This window comes from Cyrtonyx montezumae, unplaced genomic scaffold (genome assembly GCF_038088225.1).
Source record: "Cyrtonyx montezumae isolate F1298 unplaced genomic scaffold, pur_monq_1.0 scaffold_2, whole genome shotgun sequence".
Taxonomy (NCBI): Eukaryota; Metazoa; Chordata; class Aves; order Galliformes; family Odontophoridae; genus Cyrtonyx; species Cyrtonyx montezumae.
This window is the reverse complement of record NW_027071936.1, coordinates 37,160,667-37,173,351: the sequence shown is the minus strand read 5'-3', so window position 1 is coordinate 37,173,351 and position 12,685 is coordinate 37,160,667. Positions and strand designations below refer to the sequence as shown.

At 43.6% G+C, this 12,685-nt stretch overlaps 1 protein-coding gene across 1 annotated transcript in view; it reads left to right on the top strand.

Moving 5' to 3' along the window:
- The window catches only part of UNC5C (unc-5 netrin receptor C), a 232,256-nt gene extending 220,599 nt beyond the window's left edge, over nt 1-11,657 (top strand). Inside the window, exons 11-16 of the mRNA XM_065736903.1 lie at nt 1,448-1,616; nt 3,241-3,474; nt 7,416-7,565; nt 7,852-8,016; nt 10,250-10,428; nt 10,640-11,657. Of these exons, the coding sequence (XP_065592975.1) occupies nt 1,448-1,616; nt 3,241-3,474; nt 7,416-7,565; nt 7,852-8,016; nt 10,250-10,428; nt 10,640-10,805 (1,063 nt within the window). The 3' untranslated portion in view covers nt 10,806-11,657. The remainder of the gene's footprint in view (nt 1-1,447; nt 1,617-3,240; nt 3,475-7,415; nt 7,566-7,851; nt 8,017-10,249; nt 10,429-10,639) is intronic.
- Nucleotides 11,658-12,685: the final 1,028 nt, after the last annotated feature.

Here is a 12,685-nt window from a genome sequence, read left to right as displayed (position 1 = left end):
GCTGAGCTTGTAATTCAGTCTGAAAAAATATGATAATCTGTATTTTCTTTCCCTCTTCATGGGTCAGTAGTCCTTTAGATGAAGTTCGGTTAACCAGATGATTAAGTCCATAGCTTGTCATTTCTGTAGCTTTCTAGACAAATATTATAATTTTCATAAAACTTTCTCATAAGAGATAATATTTTTTGAAAATGCTTGATCTAGTCTGCAGAAGAGTGTTCAAGTGTCTGTTAATGCATTAATGAATGCACTCCATTATGAGCTATTTCTATGCTACTCATTGCTTCTTATAAAAAACAAAAAACAAAAAAACCTGAACCTGAAAATTTTAGTCAAATTTTGCTCAATTATTTATTCAGTTAATCTTTGCAAGAGAGCAACCTCTGATCTTAGCCTGAATCCAAAGATCAATATAGCCCTGCAATGGGAGCTGAATGGATGCTCTAAATGCTTAATTTCTCTTGTTAGGCTAAAACAACCAGTGTAATTCATGATAGCTGTCCAGATTGTTGTTTTGGATTTTCTTGAAAGACAGCTACCACAGCTGTTTCTTTCCAGCCCATGGCTTTTTAGAAACAATCATTAAGTCATTTAGTAAACTCATCAGTTAATTTCCTTAAGGATCCACAGATGTGTATCATCTGGGTTTACTGATTTGTGTACATTTCAATTTTTTCAAATTGGATTTTTTTTTTCATTTTTCCAAAATGTTATGAAACCCCCCAAAAATTATATGAACGAGAGACACTTTTCAAAAAGGCCTCTGTCCTTTTTTTAAAAAGAACTTCTCAAAAGTTTGTCTTTCATTTTCTGTAGGATTAATGGATTATTAAAGGTGGTTTAAGGTGAGCAAAATTAAGATGTACTTGTGTATGTATCTGCAATAGATAGAGTAGGTACAATAAATTCAGTCTCAACTCAGCTTTTGTCCTGATTTGACCTCCTTGAGAATGTTTCCTAAGATCACAGCCACTTTTTGACTCTTCCTTTTGGCTGAGACAGAGGCTTGTAGGTGTCAACAATATTTACTCTTGTTTCAATTATTCCCTCTAAAGTCAGTTCTGATATAACCACAAGTGTTTGCAAATGCACTTGGACCCTCAGCAAGAGCAGAAGATGCGAGGTCCCATGGGCTGATCCACTGTCCAAGTGCAGATTGCACTGAACACTTCTTATCTCTCACATGCTGGTTTTTGGATCATGAATTTGTCCTCTATTTTTCATGGAGGCAGCTGATGAGGCACATTCAGCTGTGTTTGTCATACACCAGATGTCAGGGTAGTTAAAGTCACTCATGCTTCCTCTGCTTTAAACTTCTCAGCAGTTGGGCTGGGATAGCTCACACATGCACGCAGCCATTTACAAACCGCACTGTAAGAGCAGGATTTTTTGCTCTTTTTTACCTACCTTAATGTACCCTTTTGCCTTTTCCCCCTGTTCATGGCAGGCCACCTGTAGAAGACAGCCAGACACTTTTGACACCAGTGGTGAGCTGTGGCCCACCAGGAGCTCTGCTGACCCGACCCATTGTGCTGACCATGCACCACTGTGCTGAGCCCAACATGGATGACTGGCAGATCCAACTAAAGCACCAGGCTGCCCAGGGACCGTGGGAGGTGAGTCTCCAGGCCTCTGGCCTGTACCTGCTGTGTAAGCTTCCCTCTGCCCCTATAAATGCATTCCTGGGGCAGTGCTGGGGTATATGTGCCATGAAACATAGCCTTCCCTGCAGGATTTGGCACTCAGTGTTTGGGCCTTGGCGGATTATTGTGCTGGAGTCCTGGGGAGGGAAAGAAGAGACAGAACAGAAGAGAAAATTAGAAAATCAGTTCTGACTCAATTCTAGAAATAAGAAAATACTTTTTACAGAATACTTTGAATTCCCTTTGTTTAATGTCTTTTTTTTTTTTCAAGAAAAAGAGTGCTGTAAATAATGCTCTGCTTCAGCATCAAGACATCAGCTAGTTTATTAAAACAGATAGACCTTGTCTTTCTCTTTGTTCTACCTCATAAGATACTGGTATAGCATGCCTTGCATTCAGCTCATGCAGTCAGCATGTCTTCACACCCCATTAACTCAGGGGGGCTCTGCGGGCATTACTGGGCCATGCAGACTTGGTGGGAGCCTCTGCCAGCAGGGCAGCAGGAGGGTGTCTTGGGGCTGGGCAGCAGAAGCACCTTCCTCTTTAAGTGGAGCATGACATGATGCTCTTGGCAGGGTTCAGCTCAGCTCTCCAGCCCATCTTCTGGAGAACTTTGTTACTTCTGGGTGCCTGCTGCCACCAGTTTGGTCTCACATAATTAATTTGGCAAAGGCAACTTCTACTGGCAGGTTTTATGAGGACAGGGTGGCTTTTGAAGGCTGGCATCTGCCAGAAGCACTCTATCCAGAACAGCCTTTGCAAGGTCTTGATTTGTTGACTGCCCATGGCACTGACTCTTTCATGCAGTGCACACCAGCCTGTCTCGCCAACCAATATGCACCCTACTGGCCTGGCGCTTGGCACCACATGCATGTTCCTTATTTGTGACTGTGTTACTGGCATCTCTTCATTTTCTGTCCTTCCTGCCCTTGACAGAGCAATTGTGTTTGGTGCCAGTAGTGTAATCAGCACTGCAGCACCTTGTCTTCTGCTCTCCAGAAGGACCAAGACCCCTTCCAACCCAAGTCGCTCTGTGATTCTACGTATACTGAGTACCACAGACCCCAAGGTCAATTCCATGTTTCTGTTAAGCTGCTGCAGGCTTCAAGACAGTAGGGATGAAGCAGATTAGGTGCAGGGCATGAAAGCTATGCAAGAGGAAGCTACTATCCACCGCTGACCTTTTCCTTCTGCTTCCCCTCAGAACTGCTACAAGCTCCTTGCATTGTGTGCTGGACACTGCATATGGGAGCTGAGTGGGGAGCAGTTTTCTTCCGAGCTGTTTGCATCCAGGCTCTATGGTGTTTTTTTTCATTCACCCTGCAGTTTCATCACAAAGGATTATTCTGATGAAGCAGCAAGTGATAATTCTCATAGTTGTGGCATTTGGCCATTGTTACTTCCTTTCCTTGAGTTTTTATAAGGTCTTATTTTCATGTTTAGGAAGTGAAGGGCAGCTATTTGTTCCTGTTCATTATCTGATTAATCTAAGATGTAGACAGCCAGGACTTTGGGCATCACTGAGGCTTGAAAGGGATCTGAAAGGGCAGCATCTCTTAGTGGTCAGGAGCTCTAACATGGCTTCTTTTTCCCTTAGGATGTAGTGGTGGTTGGGGAGGAAAACTTCACCACTCCGTGCTATATCCAGCTGGACCCAGAGGCCTGCCATATCCTGACAGAGACTCTAAGCACATATGCCTTGGTGGGACAGTCCATCACCAAAGCAGCAGCCAAGCGTCTCAAACTGGCCATCTTTGGACCGCTGTCCTGCTCCTCACTGGAATACAGCATCCGTGTCTACTGCCTCGATGACACACAGGATGCCCTGAAGGTGACTGTTGCTCTTGATCTTGCTTTTCCTCTCTTGTCACAGCAATGCAGTAACCAGACCCTCTGCTACATGTATTTATTTTCTTAGGTTATTTTTCTGATCAGAAGAACCTGACAGCAAACTGCTGTTTTACAGTTTAACTCCCCCACGCTATAAGTTGTTCTTTGCAAAGGGATCTCACACATGTACCAGTCTGTTTTCCAACCTACAGCCTTTTTTTCCTTTGTTTACCTGTATCATATCCTGAATCCTAAGATTTTTGCATTATTAAAGGGCCATAAGGTACGCCAGGCTTCATTCGTTATTCATGTATTTTTAATGCTAAGTGCCAGCTCCCCAGAGATGGGGAAACGTATAAATGCCTCTTTGTAAATAGTTGATAATGATAAAAGAAGCTTCTGGACTGTTAATCACTGCCTGCTTTCATACTGCTTCATTATACCTCTTTGTGTGTAGTATTTTGTGCTGGGAGTTTGGCACTAAAATAAACCGAAGCTGTTGCTTACTGCAACTGTACACCTTACCCTCACTGCATAATTCTGTTGTTTGCATACACACACACATACACTCCTTCCACATACAGATGAGCAGATAGATAAACATGCTTTCTTTTTCTCTTTATAAATATGTGTATTTATACAGATGGTATCTATAATAGATACACTCATAAAATATGTAGCTCCAACTGTATGTCTAAGAGTGGAGGTTATTAAAAGGTATTTTTTTCCTTTTAGCAGAGCTGATGTGACTTCCCAAATGCTTTTTTGAAGCAGAATGAGTTCACATCTTGCCTCCATGCAGAGCCATCCTTGTGCTATGCATGGGTTTGCCGTACCAGCACTGCATGGGAATTGTTTGGACATACACAGGGAGGCAGGGAGATGCTCTTGCTTTTCAGCTCACTGGTCTCCATCATCGCAAGTGGCACAATCCCTTTCCATCCAAAATACTGCCAGCTTCCAAGCCCCTGCCTGGTCTTAGTTGGTGGGATACAAGGAGCGTTCTCACTATACATAAGAAATTTTTCTTCAAAGAAGTGGAAAGCATTTTTTCTACTGATCAAGAGGAAATGCTTTGAAAGCCATGGTGGCTTTATGGCTGTACTCTTTGGTGCCTGTGCTGTGTAATGCGATTTTCCAGGAGTCCATCCAGCCTGAGGGAATAATAAGTAACTGGGCAGAGCCTTGGACAGATAGTGATTTCAGTCAGAGCTGGGCCAATCAAATTAGGTAATACTCAAGAGCTATTGGCTTATTTCTAATAGACTGCAGGAGGCATTGCAGGGTAAAGTTAATTCGATTCAAAGAGACAGCAAAAGGAATCAGGAAGGGCTTGGGTAGCTGAAAGCCATCTTTCATGGGAGAATCTGCTATCAACTTATAGGAGAGGAGTGGACCAATTATTGGTCTTCTGCTGTAGGTAGACCCTAAAGCAACCTTGTAATTTGGCAAGGAAAGAGTCGCAAAAAGAAGTCAGGTGAACACTGTCATCTGATACTTATCAACTCTTTATAATTTTCTATTTTTTGGCACTTTAACCTCAAGATTGAATGGCTACACACAAGCTGCTGTACAGTGTATTCAAGACCAAGATAGCTGGGATTTGCAGGACTAGCGCAAGTATTTTCTGGCCATAAACTGTTTGGAAGCTACAAATCACATTATTTATTTATTTATTTATTTATTTATTTATTTATTTAGAAATAAACAGTTTGGGGAAGGGAAAAAGTAGCAACAGAGAGAGGTTTATATGAAAAACTTGAGTGGTTGTGGTTTTGGCTGGGATGAGCTTTGTTTTCTTGGTTGGTTTATTAGGGCTTTGAAGCCAGACAGCCCCAGTGCTCTGACCCTGTGGAAAACCATATCATGAGCTACAGTGCTTAGGTGGAATACTCACAAAATGATTTCTGGGGAAGAGTGAGGCTTGTGATGTCTCTGAGCCCTAGCATCTTTTTCAAGGCACTTAGAGAGGGATGCCCAAACTAATCTGTTGTGAAGAAATCCTGCTGATTTATTCACATCTATTTATTCACATATGGCTTTGAGATTGAGGTGACTGAGCTGTGTGTGGTGACGGTGGCAGAGCACTGCACACGCCATGGGTAAATGAGTTGTTTCAGACTGAGGCAGGGTGGCCTTCTCCAGGCTGCCTCATGCTGTGCAATAACTGTTCTCAAAAAATTAACCATAACAGATATGCCATCTTCTCTCAGTTATTTAGTGCATATTTGTCCCTCTAACAAGGATGCCTTTTTGCTGTTGTTTGCTTGTGCTCCGTTAATGAGAAAGCTGTTTTCCAACACAGGTCATGGCTGTGACAGTAGTGCTACTGATGGAGTGATGCCCTCCCTATTCATCTCCCTCTCTTGGGAAGGGAGTAGGGCACAAATCCTGGCTTACAAGGGAGGGGAGAGGTGATGGGAAGGATGGTGGTGGCTCTGAATTAATCCTGAATTAATTAGCTGAGCCACTTTGGAGAAGTGAGGGCTGTTCAGTGTCCTCCACTTGGAGGAGCTACGGTGAACAGAGGTGGCTGCTAATGGTGGGATATCAATCTCAGACATAAATTTGCAGTGCTGAGATCTTTGCCCCCACAGCAGTGCAGCCCTGGACTGACCACGGGTGGGGATCGAGAGCCTGCAATTAGCACATGCAGTGCTGCCAATCTTCTGGTTGTTCCAGGGAGGTAATTTGGACATAATGAAGATCTGTAGTAATCAGATAATTACTATCGATTGCTCTTTAGACATCTTGACGAGGTAATTAGGGGGCACTGGAACTGACTCATTGGAATAACCTTAATCTAAGAGGTTTCCTGATTCTTTTTCTTTTCCTGTAATGGCTGATAAGCAAATGTTTTAGCTTTGGGATCTCTCAGGTGCTGGGCTCAGTGGGGGCGTGGGCTTTTCTTTTCTGCTAACTAGATGTTGAACTTGATCAAGAGTGGCTGGTTTCACCCTTAGCTAATAGGAGACTCCTTTAGTAGCCTGGGCTAGCAGCCCATTTTCATGTGCCTGTGTGCTCCTTGTGTGTGTTCACTGTGTATGTGATTGGCTTTGGCCGCATGAGACTGCTTGTTTGGCCTGCTCTTGTAATTAAATATGACTGTGTTTGGCTGTATTTGTTTCTAATGAAGCTCATGTAGCCTTTGTACTGACTTGTTTCACGTGAATTACAATTTGAATGTTTCTCTGTAGTCAGTGGTCCACTGTGATCTCATTTGTTAGAGGCATATCTTCATTTTTAGCTGCAGAAAATGAACGCACTCTTGGTTTACTAGCTTTTGGTTACACAATCAATATTTCAGTAACCCTGAATCTGTGTATTTGTACATACAGAATGCTCTGTCATAGTGTCTTGCTCTCATTTTGATACCATCCCACTCAATGGTTAGTCTTAGGAAGTACCTGTGCCTCACTCTGTCATGGAGCAGTTTGCTAGGAGGCTGTCAGCCACAGGACAGCCACACTCACAGGTCCCCTACCAGCAGTACCTACACAAATAAGAGCTTTCTGACACAAAATAGTAGAAGTCCAGTTTGCTGAGCTGAGGAAAGGGTGAATATAGTTCAGTATATATAGATACTGAATATACTTCAGTATTCAAAGTGTGTAACATCTTTGTGTTCACTATAATTGCATGAAGTTAGTATTGCTGCTCCTAGGATGCATCAGGTAATGGCACATCTCCCTCAGGAGTCAGGGAGTCCACGTCCATCCTGGATGCTGCTGCGTAATGGGGGCAAGGGGACTATCTTTAGATCCACTAGTGATATTCATAGGGAAACATAACTTCATGCAGCATCTGTGTGCATTTTCTCAAAGTATATGAATTACAGCACCTAAGGCAGTCAGTCTGGGAGAACCAGCAGACCGGTGCTGATGTCTTGGTGCTATCCTGATGGGGCCTGACCATTTTCCTCTTGTTATCTCTGTACTGTAGGAAGTCCTCCAGCTTGAGCGGCAGATGGGCGGGCAGCTGTTGGAGGAACCCAAAACTTTGCATTTTAAGGGAAGCACCCACAACCTCCGTTTATCCATTCATGACATTGCCCACTCTCTCTGGAAGAGCAAACTTCTGGCTAAATACCAGGTGAGTATCACAAAACATTGGATCCTAGAGGCTTAAAGAAGTACAGTGACACAATTTCTGAAGAAAACCAGTTACCAAGCTGTAGTCATATTATTCCCCGGGTGATCAGCAGTAGCAGTTGCATGAAGCTCACAGTTTCCAGTCATATAGCACCAGTGCCCTGGTCCCACAAGGCATCCCACACCCCAGTGCCACGTGGATGCAGATCTCAACTGAAATGAGGCTGTAGAAAATAACTGATATTTATATGTATTTATACTCTTCTGTTTTTTCTTTCCTCCTGCAGGAGATTCCTTTTTACCACATCTGGAGCGGATGCCAGAGGAACCTGCACTGCACCTTCACGCTGGAACGGTTCAGCCTCAATACCCTGGAGCTTGTCTGCAAACTCTGTGTGCGGCAAGTTGAAGGAGAGGGGCAGATCTTCCAGCTCAACTGCTCCATATCAGAGGTAAAAAGGCACTGATGTGGGAATGTGGGAGGAATAAGGAGTTATAGCCTTTCCCATCTCTTTTGTGCTTCTCGTTTTCCTCCTGACTGTTGAGATCATCAGAAGAGATAGTTGTTGCTTTATATCTCTTCTTGCATTTTCCCTCAGTTTTTATCTCTACTGTATCATCTGGAATGGAGCACCCTGCTTCAAGGAGGGAGAAGGGCAATAATAGTGTCCCTGATTATTCCTTTGTCTCCATAGGGGAGCTCTTTGCCTAACATTGCTGAACGTATCTCCTGAAGCACCGCATGAATCCAGCTCCTGGATTGGGAATACCAGATGGTCTAGTTGCAACAGACTTGTCCCTTCAGATTTTGCTACTGTAGCAAATCACAGCTATTATTTTTGACAGTTTTTCTTTTGCTGACTTACATTTTCCAGTAGAAAAATGATCATAAGTTTTGGGGCATCTTTGCCATAGCTGAAAAATTTTAGCTGAGGGTGAGTGACGCACTCAGGTGTGAAACAGTGTTGACATCAGTGTTTGTGCTTGTGCCTTTTGTGCCTGCTAGCTCTTGGGTGTTGCCTTGATTTTGTGGTTCGCTGTCATCCCTTAGTTTCTACTAGGCCAACACAGAGGAACAAAGTAGAACTGCATTATAAGCTCCATAGGTCAGAAAAGCAGAGTAAATGAGCTGTTACCCTGCTCAAGGGCTGCTCCTTTCTCTTTACAAAGATCTACTGTTGGAAAAAATGCATTTAGGAATTTAATCCTCCTCCCACAGCAAACCTAGAATACATCCTCATCTTTCATCATATTCATTTATTATTTACGTTCCTAATTTACTTTCAGTTTCATCTTCATATCTCTTTGAAAATGAGTTGCCAGGTGAAGCAGCTGCCAGTTCTGCAGCACCCAGATGTCAGTGGCTGCCGGTGTGGGGACAGGCTGGGAGGTTACAGATAAAAGTTGCTGGTACTGTAGGGCTGCGATGGTGTGCATCATTACCCATAACATTTGCTTGGTTATTGGGTGTAAAGCTCCATTTTCAGCTGGGGACTATACAGCATTAAAGACAGATGGTGAAACAAGTATCATAAACAATTACTGTAATAAGTGCTGCATTGAGGTAATCTCTAATTTAACCTAACAGAAAAGAGAAAGAACTGAGAGTAACTTTAATGAAATGCAAATACAGACCATAATCATCTTCAGCTGCTTCTTTGTAATAAGTCCTGGTAATAGATTCAGGGGGAACAGGATAATATTCATGTCTTGTTCAGTGATCCCATCCATCAGGGATGAATAGAAGCAGTGAATAATACTGAAGTTATCAAGGCTGCCCATTGCAAAACTGCTCCTTGTTGTTGACACTGAGTGACATGCCCAACCCAGATGAAGGCCAGAAAGACTTAGAGATGCTAAGGGCTGTAACAGAGTGCTGGATCTTCTAGCACCAGTGAGCCTGGATGTAGCAGCAGTAGCATATGAGTTCTTCTGCAGCCCGTGCTGCTGGATGAGGAAGACGATGATGACAACTTGTGTCCTGGAGCAGTGGGCTTGGCACAAGCAGTTTGCAATGCAGGACACTGCCTGATTTTAAGACAGTTTTAGGTTTTATGAGGCCTTCTCAGCAGCCTGTTTGACATGGAAACAACTGGACAGCTCGAGGAGGAGCAAATAAACTGACATTTAAGGATGAGTATTCTGCTTCCCTCCAGCAGAGGCAGGGACAAAATTGTTCTCCTCACTTCTGTCAGCATTACCTCAGGCTGGTCACACTGCAAATGAGAGCAATTGAAAATTCAAACAGGAGATGTGGAATGAGAACACGTCACTCCTGGTTTGGTTTTTTTTCTGGGCTTCTGCCCCAAATAATTAACCAGCTCTCGTTGACCTCTGAGAGATTATTTTTTCACTCAAGCCAGGAGAGCTCAGTACTGCCCTGGCAATAGTAATTTGCTCTGAAATGTGACAAAGTGCTTGATCTTTATTTACAGAAAAGGATTAATTAAGCTGGGCATAATGTAGTCCAGCCATAGTAATCTTTGCCCTCAAAATAAGACAACCAAAAGTCTGATGTCTACTGGCTCTTTTCCAGCCAACATAAATGCTTGGTTGACAGACAGCTGCTGCTCTTCTAATGCAAGTAAAAGCACTGACTCTTAGATACACTTCTGTGATTGCTTTTGCATTCAGCCACAAAACCACTGTATTTTATTTTATCTTATGCTTTTTTTCCATCATCAGGAACCCACTGGCATTGATTATCCCATCATGGACTCAGCTGGCAGCATCACAACGATAGTTGGGCCCAATGCTTTCAGCATCCCCCTGCCAATAAGGCAGAAGCTGTGCAGCAGCCTGGATGCACCCCAGACCCGGGGCCATGACTGGAGGATGCTGGCACACAAGCTGAAACTGGACAGGTGAGAAGGGTCACTGGGAATACAGAGCCCCCTCAGAGTTAGGTGCAAAGGGGCTTCAGGAAAACCTTGCTGAGATGAGTGACAGAAGGTGTACCTTCAGACTGCTCAGACTAATCACACAGTAGATGAACATCCTGACAGGTAATTGAGGGTGGTGTAAAGGTATGAATTCATGCAGCTCAAAGAAACAAATCTCCTTTTGGTTCTGCAGGTACCTAAATTATTTTGCTACAAAATCGAGTCCCACCGGGGTGATCCTGGATCTATGGGAAGCTCAGAATTTCCCTGATGGCAACCTGAGTATGCTGGCAGCGGTGCTGGAAGAAATGGGCCGACACGAAACCGTTGTTTCTTTGGCAGCAGAAGGAAATTACTGATGCAGCCTTGGCGTGAACAAGAAGGACAGACGCAGGGAGCGGTAATGCCCTGTTATTGCAAGCATTTGAAATGAAAACCCAGACCAATGAGTTACACAAGAGACATTTCAGAGAAGAAAGCAAGCAAACAAACAGAAAAAAATATACAGCCCTGACCTTCACATGTGCTCTCCTTGTACATTATCACAGGATCTAAAAGAAATCATGCAAAGTTGTACCTTGAAAATATAAATCAACCTAATGTTCCTCTTGGCTTGGCTGTACACTGCTTGGTACAGGATTTTACAGTTTCCTAGGAAACGCTTTTTATTGCTATCCAGATATATGGATAAACTTTCTTAACAATCCCAGTTTCTATGGATGTTGTTTACATCAAATTCTGGACAGGGGTAAGGAGACTGTCCATGGCTCTTTATATTTTTTGTTTAAAGCCATTCTAGACAAGGCTGTGGACAGTTGGTTGTGGCTATTTCAGATTATTGTTTTCTGGTGAATTCAGATTTTGGCTACAATTCTTAACATTGATTGTCTCACAATGATCCTCCTGTCATTATTCTGTTTCCTAGACCTACCTGTAAAAAAAAAATAAATCAGTGTTTAAGAGGTGTGCATTTGGAAAGCAGGTACTCTGGGTGCTAAGCAGGAACACACACACCATTCCCATCTTTCCCTTAAGGGATCCCCACTAAGCCTTGGTGGAAAATGGCTGTAAGACAGTGGGACTGTAGAGTAGGAGTCAATTTTCAATTCAAAGTGAAATAAGGCCCTTTCTACTCCTTTACGATAGTGGGCTCAGTTATGCAATTCAGAGTGGTTAGGGAAAAAGAAAAAAAAAGAAACCCTGAAAAAAGAGTATTTGCTATGATAATTATTTACTAATTAGTGTCTAGTGCAAGGATTATAATGATTATTATTATTATTATCATTATTACTTTGTTTGTAGTTTTGTCAGCAGCAGGATGAGTTGTTCACATTTTTATTGAACCTATTATAGCCTTCCTGAAGGCTTTCTTTGTATGCGCTCTGTTCCTTCCCTTCTCCAGTCATTCCTCCAGAGTCCTCTGCTAGCACAGAAAGGTTGGTGATCTCATGCAAGCCTGGCTGTGCTTAATGCAAAGAGGGCATAAAAACTGGTAATGCTTCACTGAAGACAGTGATCTGCACCTGCAAAGGCTCCAAGCCTGCACCTAGTGTGGGAATGCTTGGTGCCTGCCTGGTCTGCTGGTACTCCAGGAAGCAATCCAGTTCCTAGGTGCCTGCAGCGGCTTGGCCAGCCTCATCCAGCCTCCCAGCCCAAATACACAGAGCTGACTGGTTCAGAAGAACAAGTGCCAGTGTATGGAGATACTGAGCGCCTCAGAGTGGCTGGAAGACTGTGCAGAAGAAATGGTCTTTGGGGGTGAGCATGAGCCAGCAGCGTGCCCAGGTGGCCAAGAAGGACAATGACATCCTGACTCTTATCAGAAATAGTGTTAACAACAGGAGCAGGGAAGTGGTCATCCCTCTGTACTCAGCATTGGCTAGGCAGCACCTCGAGTGTTGAGTTCAGTTTTGAGCCTCTCATTGCTAGAAAAACATCAAGGCCCTGGGAGCGTGTCCAGAGAAGGGCAATGAAGCTGGTGAGGGGTCTGGAGCACAGGGCTTATGGGAAGCAGCTGAGGGAGCTGGGATTGTTCTGCCTGGAGAAGAGGGGGCTCAGGGGAGTGCTTATCACTCTCTATAACTGAAGGGAGGTTGTAGTGAGGTGGGGATTGGCCTCTTCTTTCATATAGCTAGTGACTGAATTATAGGGAATGACCTCAAGTTGTGCCAAGGGGAAATTCAGGCTGGATGTTAGGAAATATTACTTTTCCAAAAGAGCGGTCAGGTGCCAAAATGAG